At 36.2% G+C, this 15514-nt stretch overlaps 2 protein-coding genes across 2 annotated transcripts in view; one reads left to right on the plus strand and one right to left on the minus strand.

Annotated features, from left to right (window-relative positions):
• The window catches only part of LOC131431420 (potassium voltage-gated channel protein Shaw-like), a 203010-nt gene that overhangs the window by 130231 nt on the left and 57265 nt on the right, over positions 1-15514 (minus strand). The gene's annotated exons all lie outside the window — the stretch shown is intronic.
• On the plus strand, positions 9611-10585 carry LOC131431421 (uncharacterized). The gene is made up of 2 exons (XM_058597122.1): positions 9611-9920; positions 9980-10585. Exons 1-2 carry the CDS (start codon positions 9655-9657, stop codon positions 10533-10535), a joined length of 822 nt encoding a protein of 273 aa, XP_058453105.1. The 5' UTR covers positions 9611-9654; the 3' UTR covers positions 10536-10585.

Here is a 15514-nt window from a genome sequence, read left to right on the forward strand (position 1 = left end):
CATTCTGAGAATCTATTCAGAAGATATTTTTCGATACCTCGTAGAAATGGTAATGCTCTGGAAAATCTTTTTCAAAATTTTTGAATCTGAAAGAATTTAAAATTCAGTTACTTTTGCTACAATCTAGTTATAGTTTGGTAAAATTTCAAAGTCCCCAATCAAAGATGCATTATTGTCGTTCGGATTCAATTGAAATTTAAATCCAGTTGATTCGTAACTGAAATACTGGAGTACTTTGGCGCATACTTGTACTGGTGGAAGAGCAACTAGAAATACATCATTATAAATAAAACTAAAAGTTGTCGAGAATATCGCGATAACAATCCTTTACATTAACATAGTGTTTCACTAAATCCTCAAGCGAAATGATCCTCGTGATTCTTAAGAGAGTGCTACTTCACTACGGAAATATTCCATTTTGCGGATATTTGCACCGACGACACGACCAGAAACTCCGAAGAAAAATCGGAATAAAAAGTGTTCGTGTGATTTACCACCAATCACCACAGCATTGAGTGTCCCCTTGAAAATGATACAAATAATCTTTTCGAGCAACACTGTTTTGGTTGCTACGAAGTCACCTTCGTCGCCATGCACCTCGAATAAACAAACATGCAAGAATGGAAATGGACGTTCAGGTAAAAGTTAAAATTATTGCAATATTTGTTTCGAATAATTTAGCATTTTACTTATTTTCTTGTCAATGATCTTACTATTTGTGCAAATATTAATCTGCTCGGTGACGGAATCAATGGTTGCAACATGAAAGATTTCGTGAAATCTGGAACTATGCAATATGACGTGTGAAGAAGTTCGATTCAAAACGAATAGACAAGACGTCTTTTTAGATTACATTAACGATCATGGATTAATAATTGATGCCAGTTACGAAAGCGATTTTCCCGAAGCGTTATAATAAATATCTACAAAATGTTGATAAATTTTTGTGCCCTCTTCGTCGAAATTTAATGTTTGACACTTAATAGTCATTTCAAATATCTTTATCGTTAATGTGAATTGATTTAGTCTCTACACAAGGAGCTTGATTATGCACATCATAAGAGAGAGAACAGAACAATGAAATAAATTCAAAGCAGATATATATTTGCAAATAAATTTTGAACGTTCCGCAATTTCAGAATAGCTCTTTTCCTTTTAATTTGTAACATCTTCTGATCAATAACAAGACACGATAACCATTATTAATATGTACCTCAACAATTTTAACCTAATATTTTGAATGAACTGATTTATATATGCATTAATGATGTGCGTAATCTCATTTGATATTATTAATATAACGTCAGGTTACAGTCAGACATAATTGAACACTCAAGAATAATAAGTGCCATTGTTCAGTCGGTGTTGAACAGTCGTTCGCACCGCACGCGTATAGCTCTTGGCTCCTGGAATTTTTTTTCTGGCTACCTAGAGTTTCATTGATTCAAGGCTTCAGTCTTTTTCAAGGCTACCTGAATCACTAACTAAGTGACTAAGTGATACAAAGAGTGATATTAGAGTGACTAAGTGATACAAAGAGTGACTAAGAAATTAATCAGCCTTTTTTAAGGCTAGCTAGGAGTCTAATCGAAGACTAATTTAGCCTAGTTAATTTAATTTAAAATTTCATTAATTTCAAAAATGCCTGCGTCCAACCGGAAAGGCAACAAGCCTAAGGCTAAAAATAATTCAATACGGAATAAATCACAATCCGTTATTCAACATTTTTCTAATAACATTCACGATCTTATAGAATCTGAATGTAAAAATAAAAGACAACGGACGGATTTCCCTTCCGTTGATTCTATGCCGTCTAACAATATTTACGAGATTCTTCCTGAATCCGATTGTAGCGACATAGAAGAAAATTCTTCAAAAATTCCCAAAATGGACGCTTGTCGTTCTGGGAAGAAACATCAATCTATGCCACCAGTGACGGTGATGATTTCCGACTTCAAAGCATTCCGTACTGAGCTTTCTACTTTTCTCCCGGAAGTAAAAGTCTCATTTCAAATCGGACGAAGAGGAGAATGTCGAGTCTTGGTGGATGGATTGGAAGATTACGAACGTCTTATTCGATAAATTTTATTCATATGATATAAAATCAGACAGACCCTTCAAGGCTGTCTTGAAAGGATTATCAAATGATCAAAGTATTGATGAAATTAAAAATGAACTAAAAGAATTGCTTGGTTTTGCCCCTTCCCAAGTAATACTTATGAAAAAAAGAGCGAATGGTACTTCTAAACCACGCTCTGGAATTTCCCATGAACTTTACCTAATACACTTTAATCGAAGTGATGTAAACAATTTGAAAACTTTAGAAAAAGTACGTTTCATTTCCCACATTAAAATTCATTGGGAACATTATAAACGGCATAATCGTATTGCAAACTTAACGCAATATCGTCGTTGCCAAGGCTTCGGTCATGGAACCAAAAATTGTCATATGGATATACGGTGTTTGAATTGTGGTAAATCGCATTCGAAAGACGATTGTCCAACGAATGAAACCACTGATAAATTTTCATGTTCAAATTGCAATGGAAATCATAAATCCAATTATTTGAAATGTCCTGTCAGGGAAAAAATTTTAAACGCTCGTTCGCTTCGACAACAAGTCAAATCAACGACCTTAAATTTACAGAACATACCTGAAAATCAGAAAACCGTTACAAATGCCACGCCTAATTCGGCACTGATTTCTTCGAAACAAAAAACAGGTACGCCTGCCAATTCGTCTTCTAACGAAAACAATTTATTGACAGGTAGATCGACCTCGTCATCATCTTCTTCTAATGTCAGTTATGCTGGTATATTAGGTAGAAATCTATCACCTATTTCTTCTAATGTAAATAATCAAAACACAGGACCGCCTTGCAGTTCTTCTTCTAACGAAAACAATTTATTAATAGGTAGACCGGCCAAATCATCTTCTTCTAATGGCAGTCTACCTACAAATATTCCTTCAATGCCATTCGCTTCTTTAAATGAAGTCGATTTAGGCGATATAACTGAAAATAAAATGATCTACCTACAAGATCAACTTTTTCAAATGATCATCCAAATGAATTCAACTTCATCACTTTTTGAAGCATTTCAAATCGGATGGAAATTTGCAAATAATATTATAATGAATTTAAAATTTAACAGTGATGTTAAATAATTATTTGAATATTTTAAATTGGAATGCTCGATCTTTGAAATCGAGTGAAGATGAATTTTATAATTTTCTCAAAGTTCACAAAATTCATATTGCCATTGTGACAGAAACTTTTCTTAAACCAAATGTAAAATTGAAAAGTAATCCACATTATGTGGTTCATCGATTTGACAGGTTTACTGGAATGGGTGGTGGAGTTGCCATTTTTGTCCAACGGCAAATCAAACATCGAATTTTACCTTCTTTCAATACTAAAGTTATTGAAAGCTTGGGAATCGAAGTTGAAACCATTCATGGAATTTATTTCATCGCTGGAGCATATTTGCCATTCCAATGCACCGGCGAACAATTAAATTTCTTTAAAGGCGATTTGCAAAAACTTACAAGATATCGATCGAAATTTTTCGTAATAGGGGACTTAAATGCTAAGCATGTCCAGTGGAATTGTAGGCAAAATAACAGTAATGGTAAAATACTTCATAATCAACTCTCAGCTGGTTACTTCACAGTTCTTCATCCCAGTAATCCTACTTGTTTCTCTTCCGTGAAAAACCCGTCTACAATTGATCTGGTTCTAACAGATCAAAGTCACATTTGTAGTGAACCGATTACTCATGCTGACTTTGACTCAGATCATCTTCCAGTAACATTCAGACTTTCCAACGAAGCTATAATTAATCCAATTAGTTCTATTTTCAACTATCATAGAGCTAATTGGTTGGATTACAGATCTCACATTGAAAATCATGTGGATCATGAAACTATTTTAGAAAATTCTGCGGACATCGACACAGCAATTGATAATTTGAATCATTATATTATCGAAGCTAGAAATCTTTCAGTTCCCAAAGCTCAAACTAAATTAAATTCTCCTATCATCGATGACAATCTTCAACTGCTCATTCGGTTGAAGAATGTTCGTCGACGACAATATCAACGTTCTCGTGATCCTGCTATGAAAAACATAGTTAAGGATTTACAAAAAGAAATTAAACATAGATTTACTCTTTTGCGAAATGAAAATTTCGCTAAAGAAGTTGAACAAATTAAACCATATTCTAAACCTTTCTGGAAACTTTCTAAGGTTCTTAAGAAACCTCAGAAACCAATTCCTGCTCTCAAGGAAGGAAATCAAATACTTCTTACAAATGGTGAAAAAGCTCAAAAACTTGCTCAGCAGTTCGAGAGTGTTCACAATTTTAATTTAAACGTTGTGAGTCCCATTGAAAATGAAGTCTCACTGAAATATGATCATATTTCAACCCAAGTGTTATCACACGATGACATTATTGAGACGAATTTTGATGAAATTAAATCAATTATTAGGAAACTCAAAAACATGAAGGCTCCTGGTAATGATGGAATTTTTAATATTCTTATTAAAAATCTTCCCGATGTTGCCTTGAGACTCCTGGTTAAAATTTTCAACAAGTGTTTTTCATTAGCTTACTTCCCAAAAAGATGGAAAAACGCTAAAGTAATTCCTATCCTAAAACCTGATAAAAACCCAGCAGAAACATCAAGTTATCGCCCAATTAGCTTACTTTCTTCTATCAGTAAACTTTTGGAAAAAATTATTTTGTTGAGAATGATGACTCATATAAATGAGAATTCAATTTTTTTACCAGAGCAGTTTGGATTTCGTCATGAACATTCAACTACTCATCAGCTTGTCAGAGTAACGAACATGCTAAAATCAAATAAATCTTCTGGGTTGCTCTTCTAGACATAGAAAAAGCATTCGACAGTGTTTGGCACAAAGGTTTAATAGCAAAAATATCTGATTTCCAGTTTCCTATTTATTTGATCAAAATGATTCAAAATTATTTAACTGATCGTACTCTTCAGGTTAGCTATCAGAACTGTAAATCTGAATTGCTACCCGTACTAGCCGGTGTTCCGCAGGGTTCGAGCGTAGCTCCAATCTTGTATAATATTTTCACTTCTGATCTTCCAAATCTACCCGTTGGTTGTCAGAAATCGCTATTCTGTGACGACACAAGTCTGTTAGCCACAGGTAGAAATCTAAGAGTGATCTGCAGTCGCCTACAAAGAAGTTTAAATATTTTCAGTGATTATCTGTCAAAATGGAAAATTAAACCAAATGCAGCAAAAACGCAATTAATTATCTTTCCTCACAAGCCAAGAGCTTCTTTTCTTAAACCAAACAATAATCACATTCTTAAATTGAATGGCTCTGAATTGACATGGTCTGATCAAGCTAAATACTTAGGTTTAACGTATGACAAAAAACTCACTTTCAAGGATCACATTGAAGGAATCCAGGCAAAGTGTAATAAATATATTAAATATTTATATCCTCTTATAAACAGAAATTTTAAGCTCTGTCTAAAAAACAAACTGTTGATTTATAAACAAATTTTCAGACCAGCCATGCTTTATGCGGTACCAATTTGGTCAAGTTGTTGTTCCACCAGGAAGAAAACGCTTCAAAGGATTCAGAATAAAATTCTGAAAATGATTTTGAAGCGTCCTCCCTGGTTTAGCACAAATGAGTTACACAGACTCACAAATATAGAACCATTAGATGTAATGTCACATAATATTATAAGCAAATTCCGACAAAAATCGATGCAATCTTCAATTGAATCGATTCGCTCTCTGTATTAGTTAGTAAGTTAGTATATAAGTTCCTTTTCCCCATTACACAATACAAGTAGGTTTAGAATTTTCCCTACACAAAAATCTCAGAATTGCGGAAGCAAATAATGTCTTCATGGTAATAACCAAATCATATATATATATAACAGGGCTGAAAAGTCACCACTTGTGGCTGAACACCCAATTTAAATCTTATTAATTTAATTTTAATTCATATTCCAATGAATAGTTATTTAAAAAAAAAAAAAAAAAAAAGTGCCATTGTGACACAACAACGGTGGCAACGATTTACATTAACTTTTACCATGAAGCATTTTTGTCGTTATCTCGGGTTTTTTTTCTGTTTTTATACTACCCCGTCAATTTATTAGGGTTAAGTGACGTTCTACACGATTAATAAATGCGTGACTAAGGTTACGGTATCTGTTTTTATAAATACAACAGTTCAGTCTGGGCTGCCAGTTTCAAACTTATTTCAAACGGTTTGATCTTGACGTTTCGAGTTACTGAGGGGTAGTTAAATTTGTGAGACAGTTTTGAGAGGCAAGTGGCAGGTCGTGTCGTCGTTTGCACCATTGTTGTTCTACGAAAATAGTAAATATGAAACTATGGTTACGGTAACTGTTATTCTAAAACAACAATTTATTTTCCTGCGTTGCCAGTTTCAAACATTTTTTTTTTAATTTCGCGATACGGTTTTGAATAGTGAGTGGCAGGTCGTGTCGTCGGTGCAGTTGTATCCTTGTCCAGTTTATCACATGGCTTACCGCAGTGAACAGCTTTTTGGCAATATTGACATGTGGCCATCTGATTGTCATAGGAAGCAAGTGGTTTGCACGGGATTCTTGTATTCTGACCGAAAGTCACATAACAAGGTATAGCCCTTTTCATTTATCGCCTTGGAAATAAGCTTTTTTTAACATTCAGTAAAAAACATCGATTTAATAGTAATTGAAGAATCTATAGGGTGATTTTTTAAGAGCTTGAGAACTTTTTTAAACAATAAAACGCATAAAATTTGCAAAATCTCATCGGTTCTTTATTTTAAACGTTAGATTGGTACATGACATTTACTTTTTGAAGATAATTTCATTTAAATGTTGACCGCGGCTGCGTCTTAGGTGGTCCATTCGGAAAGTCCAATTTTGGGCAACTTTTTCGAGCATTTCGGCCGGAATAGCCCGAATTTCTTCGGAAATGTTGTCTTCCAAAGCTGGAATAGTTACTGGCTTATTTCTGTAGACTTTAGACTTGACGTAGCCCCACAAAAAATAGTCTAAAGGCGTCAAATCGCATGATCTTGGTGGCCAACTTACCGGTCCATTTCTTGAGATGAATTGTTCTCCGAAGTTTTCCCTCAAAATGGCCATAGAATCGCGAGCTGTGTGGCATGTAGCGCCATCTTGTTGAAACCACATGTCAACCAAGTTCAGTTCTTCCATTTTTGGCAACAAAAAGTTTGTTAGCATCGAACGATAGCGATCGCCATTCACTGTAACGTTGCGTCCAACAGCATCTTTGAAAAATACGGTCCAATGATTCCACCAGCGTACAAACCACACCAAACAGTGCATTTTTCGGGATGCACGGGCAGTTCTTGAACGGCTTCTGGTTGCTCTTCACTCCAAATGCGGCAATTTTGCTTATTTACGTAGCCATTCAACCAGAAATGAGCCTCATCGCTGAACAAAATTTGTCGATAAAAAAGCGGACTTTCCGAATGGACCACCTAAGACGCAGCCGCGGTCAACATTTAAATGAAATTATCTTCAAAAAGTAAATGTCATGTACCAATCTAACGTTTAAAATAAAGAACCGATGAGATTTTGCAAATTTTATGCGTTTTATTGTTTAAAAAAGTTCTCAAGCTCTTAAAAAATCACCCTGTATAACGATTTTTATAGAAGGGAAACATATTTCCCTTGAGCGTTAAGGGGTTAATAAGTAACGAGTTGATAGTAAAGTCTGTCGAACACGAAGTCATCCGGAGTCCAGTATTAGACAATTTGTGCTAAATGGGCTCATCCGTCCTTTTCGGTCAGTTACGCCGTTTAATTGGAAATTTTGTTTCCCGGTGGAGCACACCGTCGACCTGTGAGAACGTCAGGATTGATACCAAGCGCGTACACAGGAAAAAAAATTCGGGGGTGGTTTTAATAATATAGGAGAGACCGTTGCCAAAACGGACACTTTTCAGAAATTGAAAAAATTATGCAATTAAACTTGGTTTTACCCGTCATATCCAAGCAACGGAAAAAAGAGTTGTGCAATGTGGCTTAAAAAGAAAATCTCAAGAGCTCAAGCTAGAAGACATTTCATTACTGATGGAATTGAAGCAACTATAGTGGAAACTGCTTAGTAATCTAAAGAAGAGGTCCACCGCCTTTAAGGCTGAGAAGCTGTTTACTGTCGACAGCAGCGTGTCCAACCGGTATATAAGTTCGAAGAAACCATCTGATGTGCCTGCACGGAACACCTCGCGATCGTGAAACAACCAAAATATTAGTTGTTTTTCTGAATTTGATTGGTTAAAATTGGTACAAATAATCGATCGTGGTTTTTTCAAAACTGTCATTTTTGTTTTTCGATCAACAGAAACGATGGTTGAAATAATAAAATTTTTGGTTGAAAAAAGGATGCTGCCAGTTAGTCAAGACACACACCTTTCAATTTCAATAAAGATTTTAGTAACAACAACCGACCTTGTTTTTGATTTAACAGTTATGTGAGTTGAAAAACAAATCGGTTTTAGTTGTTTTAGATATTACGATTGGTTATTTAAACTTAAGCAAAATTATTGATTTTGAATGACAATAAAATATTCCCTATTGATATACGTTCTGATTTTTTGAATGAAAATTCGGTATGTAAAGATAAACATTTTCAATTTCATCACTTTGTTCATACAATTTTTGTACATGACTTGAAGATAACATGATGCTCATTCATTAACATGCATTTCACGATGGAGAATCAAGTTGATTTTAGGACCAAAATTCAAACGCATACAATTTACTGGGTTCTAGTTTTGGTTAAACACGTTTTGTTAATTGCAATATCTCTAATGGCACTACTTTATATCAACTAGTGTTGTGATAAACATTAATTTACCATTCAAAAGTTACTCTTCACAAGTTTTATGTATAAGCGAATTTCGTTTGCATGAAAATGTTTAAGAAACGCGTTTGAATTTCCACTAAAGTAATGATTGATTTTTTATTGCGAATTTTGTTTTGTTTTGTGCTGTTTTTGACATTAGACAGCACTAAAAACAACATATTTTATAACTACTTGAATATGTGCAAATCAAATAGCAAATTCGTTGAATCAACTAATTATTAGTTAAAACAACTGCAAAAATCAAAAATTGCGAGATCGGAATTTTTTATTGGAGGGGTTTCCGTGTGATAACATCAAATTCACGTTTCGAAAGCCGTTCAAGGTTCACTAGAACACTCAGTGCGATTCAGACGATTCGTCTCCTTCCGTCACAGTCAACCCCCGTCACCGTCACCATCAACATTAATTACATGCATTCTAATGGAGACATTCACACGTATCGTCACCGTCACGGAACGTCTTGAAGGACGGAGCGTGTGAACATTCCGGTAAAGAAAGTATAAAACTAATTTTGACGGAAGTTGTCGTTCCGATGACGGTGACGGAAGAAGGCGGATCGTCTGTTCGACTAATTTTCACAATTCATGCGTTTTGTTCATGGTGTCCTTTTGGAAACTTCCATCTAGATAGGGATGAAGATATTTGTACATTCAAGTTTGAACATTATACTGCAGTTATCTGCAAACATGCAATCTAGTAGTCATCTGGTGTGATTGACGCAATCCACAATTCTACGACCGACATCCAACATGACAAGTGTAACTGCAGCAAAGTTAACTTTTCGACGTTTCACGAAAAATGTAACAGATCCGGTGATTCCAGAAGTTTCGGCACGAGCTCTTGCCCAACCATCGAGAGTTCTATTGGGTACCGTTGGACGGCCCGCGACTATTGCTGCACTCAATCAAGATGTCAATGCTTGGAGTATGGAGGATGACAGAAACGAAACCGAAAACATTGGCCCGGTTCATCAGTTTGTTAAAGTTCCTGAGAATGCAGTGTTCTTGGAGCAAAGGTTTTCATGAGTAAAATGGGAACTAAGTTTAAGATAAAATGTTTAATTGATTATTACAGAAAAGAGATTAAAAGGTGTTTAAACTACGATGATGAAGTGACGATAGCGAATGATAGAGAATCGAAATTTAGACAAGATGTATCCACTAGTATTGTAAGTTTTTCAGAAAAAGACAATGTCCTCCAGAAAAATCAATCGATTGGAGACAGCGGTGGTGTCGGTAGTGGATTAGTCACAATTCCTAGCCAAGCCGTGTTCAGTTTCGTACATGATGAACGAATGGTACCAGATTCATCCAAAGGCGATGGTCCCCAGCTAAGAAAACTGACTTCCAGTTCCAACAGTAGGATGAATATTTGCGAAATAACAACTAGCAACAAAGAGCGGGCCCATTCGGCTAGAGTATCAAGTTGTTGGATTATGCTACTCACGCTTATGTTGCTCATCATCAGTCTGAAACTGTTCGTAATTGTACTGCTTGTGAATCGGATTGCATATTTGGAGCGTGAGATCTCAAAAACCAGCGGCCAGGAGATGCCAGCGCACCCAAACTGGCTGCAGTGGGTGTGGGTAATATGGGAAGATTTCATGACATTTTTGACATCCGACATTTAAAAATTATCTAGTAAAATAATACATTTATTTTTATTATCTTTTCCATTCAATTTTGGTGTTGCTCATTTATCAGATGGGACTGGAAAATTGTGCTTGAAAATCTCCTATTCCATAAAAGTTTTGCACCTGAAACCATTCTCGTGAAAGCCTATTGCTCCGAAGCTAAACGAGCCGGGCTTTAGGGGCTCGTAATATTATTTTAACATTCATTTTCTGGTTCGTTGTTCGTACGTGAACATTTCCCAACATTCCTACAATGTGGTGTATAGCCGCTTTTTTGCGTCCACAATTCCATGCTGTTAAGGCATTCGTTAGCACTTTTCACAAACTCGCTTACCAAGCATTATCGTGAAAAGCTTTTAAACATGTTTTCTGTTAACTGTACTGTACAAACATTTATTAGAGCAGATCTAATAGTTGATGCACCGGTATGTGAAACTATTGTCGAGTTTCGATTTGCTCACTTTTATGAGAAGTTATTTCAGTTTCATTACACAGAACGAAGACCGTGCGCATCGTTTGCAAGGGCGAAGTTTCTATCCGATTTGTTCCAGCTAAAAGATTGAAGTTGAAAGGGGGTTCCTAGTACTCAACATAATCTTTAACTTCAAGCTTTGAGTTATACCAAAAGTAACTAAGCAGCCGGTTGCAAGTAAAGTTTTATTACGTGCAGCAACGAGGACTAGTTCTGCGTTCATTCCGGTCTAACGCAATATCACTCATCCGGTTCGAAAAGCAGTGGTGCCGCCTTCATAAGCTTTTGTTAGGTACAAATGGTGGACTCTGTAACGATATGATGTGGGAGGGATACTAATATCGCGTCATGCCATTGGGTAGCAAAAACGATTCAGCATGAAAGCACTCGGTCCCGACTGTATCGCCTAATCACCCAAAATGGGCTGACGGTGTTCGGCTTGTTGGTTGTTGTGCTTCAAGTGTCTGTTTTTCGTCCTATCACGGGTGCTATTTATATCACCCAGAGAAGGAATGAGAGTGAAAGCGAAAAATATACTCCAATCTTCAGTGGGACTCGATTGACACTTCATGGTAATCTGTTTACGTGGCACTGCACTGGTAAAATCAACCGGCATTTTGGTACTGCTTCCCGTGGATGAGGGCAACCGCTTCAACAGGCTTCACTGACGCCAAGGACAACACTACAGGGCGACTAGGGCTGGCGCCAATAAATCTTGCTGGTTTGGTTTAGTGTGATAAACTACTTGACTGCATTGGATACCCCAGGAAAAAGGACACAAATTATAGTGAACGTAATTTGTTAAATGAGAAAGGTTTTTACTCTCTATGAAGCGTCAGTAGATTCACAAAGTTGGCAGTTCGGGGAGCAAATTATACTGAGTTGAGCATAATTCATCAAATTTATGGTGCGGTAAGGTTACCGTGAAATTACCTCGAGGTATGGATGGTGATACCATAAATATTAAATAGTGGATAACAGTTCGGCTGAAAAGTTCGAAAAGTAGTACGATTTGTCCTTTGCCTCAAAATAGGCCTCAGTTTCAGCGATTACCTCTTCATTGCTTCTAAATTTTTTACCAGCGAGCATTCTCTTGAGGTCTGAGAACAGGAAAAAGTCACTGGGGGCCAAATCTGGAGAATACGGTGGATGAGGGAGCAATTCGAAGCCCAATTCGTTCAATTTCAGCATGGTTTTCATCGACTTGTGACATTGTGATTGTGAGTTCACGCGGCACCTATTTTGCACAAAGCTTTCTCATATCCAAATATTCGTGAATAATATGTCCAACACGTTTCTTTGATATCTTTAGGGTGTCAGCTATCTCGATCAACTTCACTTTACGGTCATTGAAAAACATTTTGTGGATTTTTTCACGTTTTCATCGGTAACAGCCTCTTTTGGACGTCCACTGCGTTCATCGTCTTCGGTGCTCATATGACCAGTACGAAATTTTGCAAACCACTTACGAATTGTTGCTTCGCCCGGTGCAGAGTCTGGATAACACTCATCAAGCCATTTTTTGGAATCGGCGGCACTTTTTTTCATCAAAAAGTAGTGTTTCATCAACACACGAAATTCCTTTTTTTCAATTTTTTTCACAATAACAAAAGTAGCTGCAATATCTCACAAACTAATAATCAGAAAGCTGTCAAATTTATACACGTATCTTTTGAAGGTTGGTACTAACTGAAAATGGCATGGATTTAATTCTAGTGGCGCCCTCTCATAGAAACGATACGAATTTTTCAGCCGATCTGTGTTTCTGTTTTGGATAGTGTCACTAATTTTTATCAGAGATGGCAGAATCGATATCCACAAACTTAGAACCACATGAAAGGTCTCATTGTTCTATAGGCTGTTGTAGAAAGTTATCCAAATCCGACTTTAGGGAGTGAAGAGTGTAAAAACGTTCCGGGTTGGAGCTGATCTATCATATGTTCAAGCTCCGGTCTGGAATGGTTTTTAGTTTCAAAAGGATCGTTACCAGCTATTCAATGCATATGCAGACGCAAAAGCCGTAAAAATCCTCTCCGTGGCAGTGGTACTCATTTCTGAGTTCAGATGGAAGCTTCTGCTCCACCACCATACTCCTGAGATTTGACCCCTTCCGACTGTCACTTGCTGAGCAGCAGTTAATTAAGTGAGGAATATTGCTTCACGACTGAATAGCTACAAAAGATGAATAGCTCTTTTTTCGTGGTATTCGCAAATCGGTGGAAAGATGGAAAAAATGCATAACTTCAGATTGAAAAAAAAAACTGGAAAAAAGTAACTTGAACCTATTGTTTACAATTAATATGCATTTTCATTCAAAAATTTCTGAACTATTTGCTGGTACATATGATAGCAGCCCAAAGAGTAAAAAGTGGAACTGGTATCGATTCCTCAACGATATTCCAAAACTACTGATGATTTCTATTTTGATTCAATTTTCGATTCAGGAATTGCGGGGACATAGGGGAAGATGGGGTAAAACGTATTCCCGAGGCATAATGCACCTTTTGTTTTTCTCAAAAGTTACCAATTTTTTTAACTGAAATTTTAATGAAACTGAAAGTCCGCCATAACAACAGATTACTATAAAATTTTGCTAGCGATGGTTCAATCATATCTGGAAAACTTATAAAAAAAACTGTTATAAGTAATTTTTGATGTACGTTCCATAGAAATTTTCTAGGGTGAGGAAAACGATTTTATTTTGTAACCAGTTGTAACTTATTTGCCAATCATTCGGGTTTCTAAAATTAGTTCTAATACAGATGATGTATTTGCAATTTTATACGCCCTTATTCTGAATAACGTCGTATCGGTTTATCCCTCGTATTTCATTTGTATTCCCCATAACGCTAACAAAATCAAAGGCAGCTATGATTCGATCGAACCACATTCGATCGAAAAATCAATACGTCGTTATTCAGAATAAGGGCAATAGAAAAATCGTCAAATTTATCATCTCAAATTTTTGGGGCCAAAAGACCCGAATTGTGTGAGGCAAAATGCTCAAGAATTCGCTTACAAAAATTATCCATAAGTTATCAATTTAATTAATAATAGTGCGCAATCTTCCACCTGGCAAATATTTCATCAACGAAAAGTCTAAAGCTTTCTTTAAATAAGAAGAAGAAGCTTTATGAAGGTGCATATTGCCCCGTGGTTGTCATGATCTTTAATCCGTTGTTTAAGATCATCCTGCCTCTATGTTCAGATAATCGTCACTTCGCGTAATTTAGAATGTACATTGTTCATGTTTTCCACGATCGGGCGTCATGCCCCGCATATATTTCAATAGACATTTCTTAATGGTTTCAGAAAATAAGATATTTCATGTATTTTTCAATGTATTCAGCGAGATAGTCATGCATGAAACGCCTCCGTGTTATTCTCTATAGTTAAGATATAGCTACATTTCCTTAGGAGGTGCATTTTACCCCATCTACCCCTATTACGCACATTTTATTTGGTACGTATGACATAGATCTGTGTATTCATATATGCAGTGCACCGAGTTTTTCAAAGTGGATTGCACGATTGAGTTTCAAACAATCTTTTTTAACAATAATTTATTCTCAAATGAATGTTAAGCCTGACATCTTGGACAAAATATCACTTTTGATCAATTTTTCACCAACGTTTAACGGAAAATTGCTTACATTTTATGAATGTAGATTCTAACCCCCTAATAAAAAAGTTAGCAACACTGCTCCAATGCATTCGTATTAGATTGCGCTGCACAAAACAAACAAAACTAAATATTTTGTGTTACAAAAGCAGTTTGCCGGAAAAATAAATAGTTTTACGACAACATTCCATATCCACTGCCTTTCTCGTGGTCAATTAAAGGTTCCTTTTTTCGGGCTTACTTATAGAAGGTACGTAAATATTTATATCGCAATAATTGCTGCAAGAGGAAATTCATATAGGAATGTGTTTGTTGTGGAAGTAAGCTGAAACTGAAATAATTTTTCTCGAGCAGTTTTAAGGAAAACGGGAGAGTTTTAGACCAAGATTATCGCTGTTCTTGAATTGCAATTTTAAGAAGAATGAACCGATTGGTTTATTTTTCAACCATATGGAAGATTTATTGAGTAAAATCAGGAAAAGAGGCGCCGGAATTTGTTTTTACGCACACATTGTTGGCATTACTCATACGCTTGCAAAGAGTCTTGCTCCTTAATGTTATAGAAGTACGTGTTCGTTCGAGAAAACATGTCGCACTACGGAGAAATTCTTTCCATCGAAAGGGAAGTATGGTGGAATTTTTTTTTCCTGTATCCGGAATGGCGTGCGAGTGTTACGTAAGCGATTGCATAAGTCAATTCCATCTTATGTAATTTGTGGTCAGGACGGAAGGCATCCTTGTGAAACGGTGGTTACCTATGGGAATCAGTTGATTGCATGTCATTATCCGGCGAACAACCAAAATTAGGTTAGAGCCGAGTATAAATATACCTTATAAAAAACTACGGTCAACCATGCACTAACACTGCGAAAAAAACATAAC

This window comes from Malaya genurostris, chromosome 2 (assembly GCF_030247185.1).
Source record: "Malaya genurostris strain Urasoe2022 chromosome 2, Malgen_1.1, whole genome shotgun sequence".
NCBI classification, from domain to species: Eukaryota; Metazoa; Arthropoda; class Insecta; order Diptera; family Culicidae; genus Malaya; species Malaya genurostris.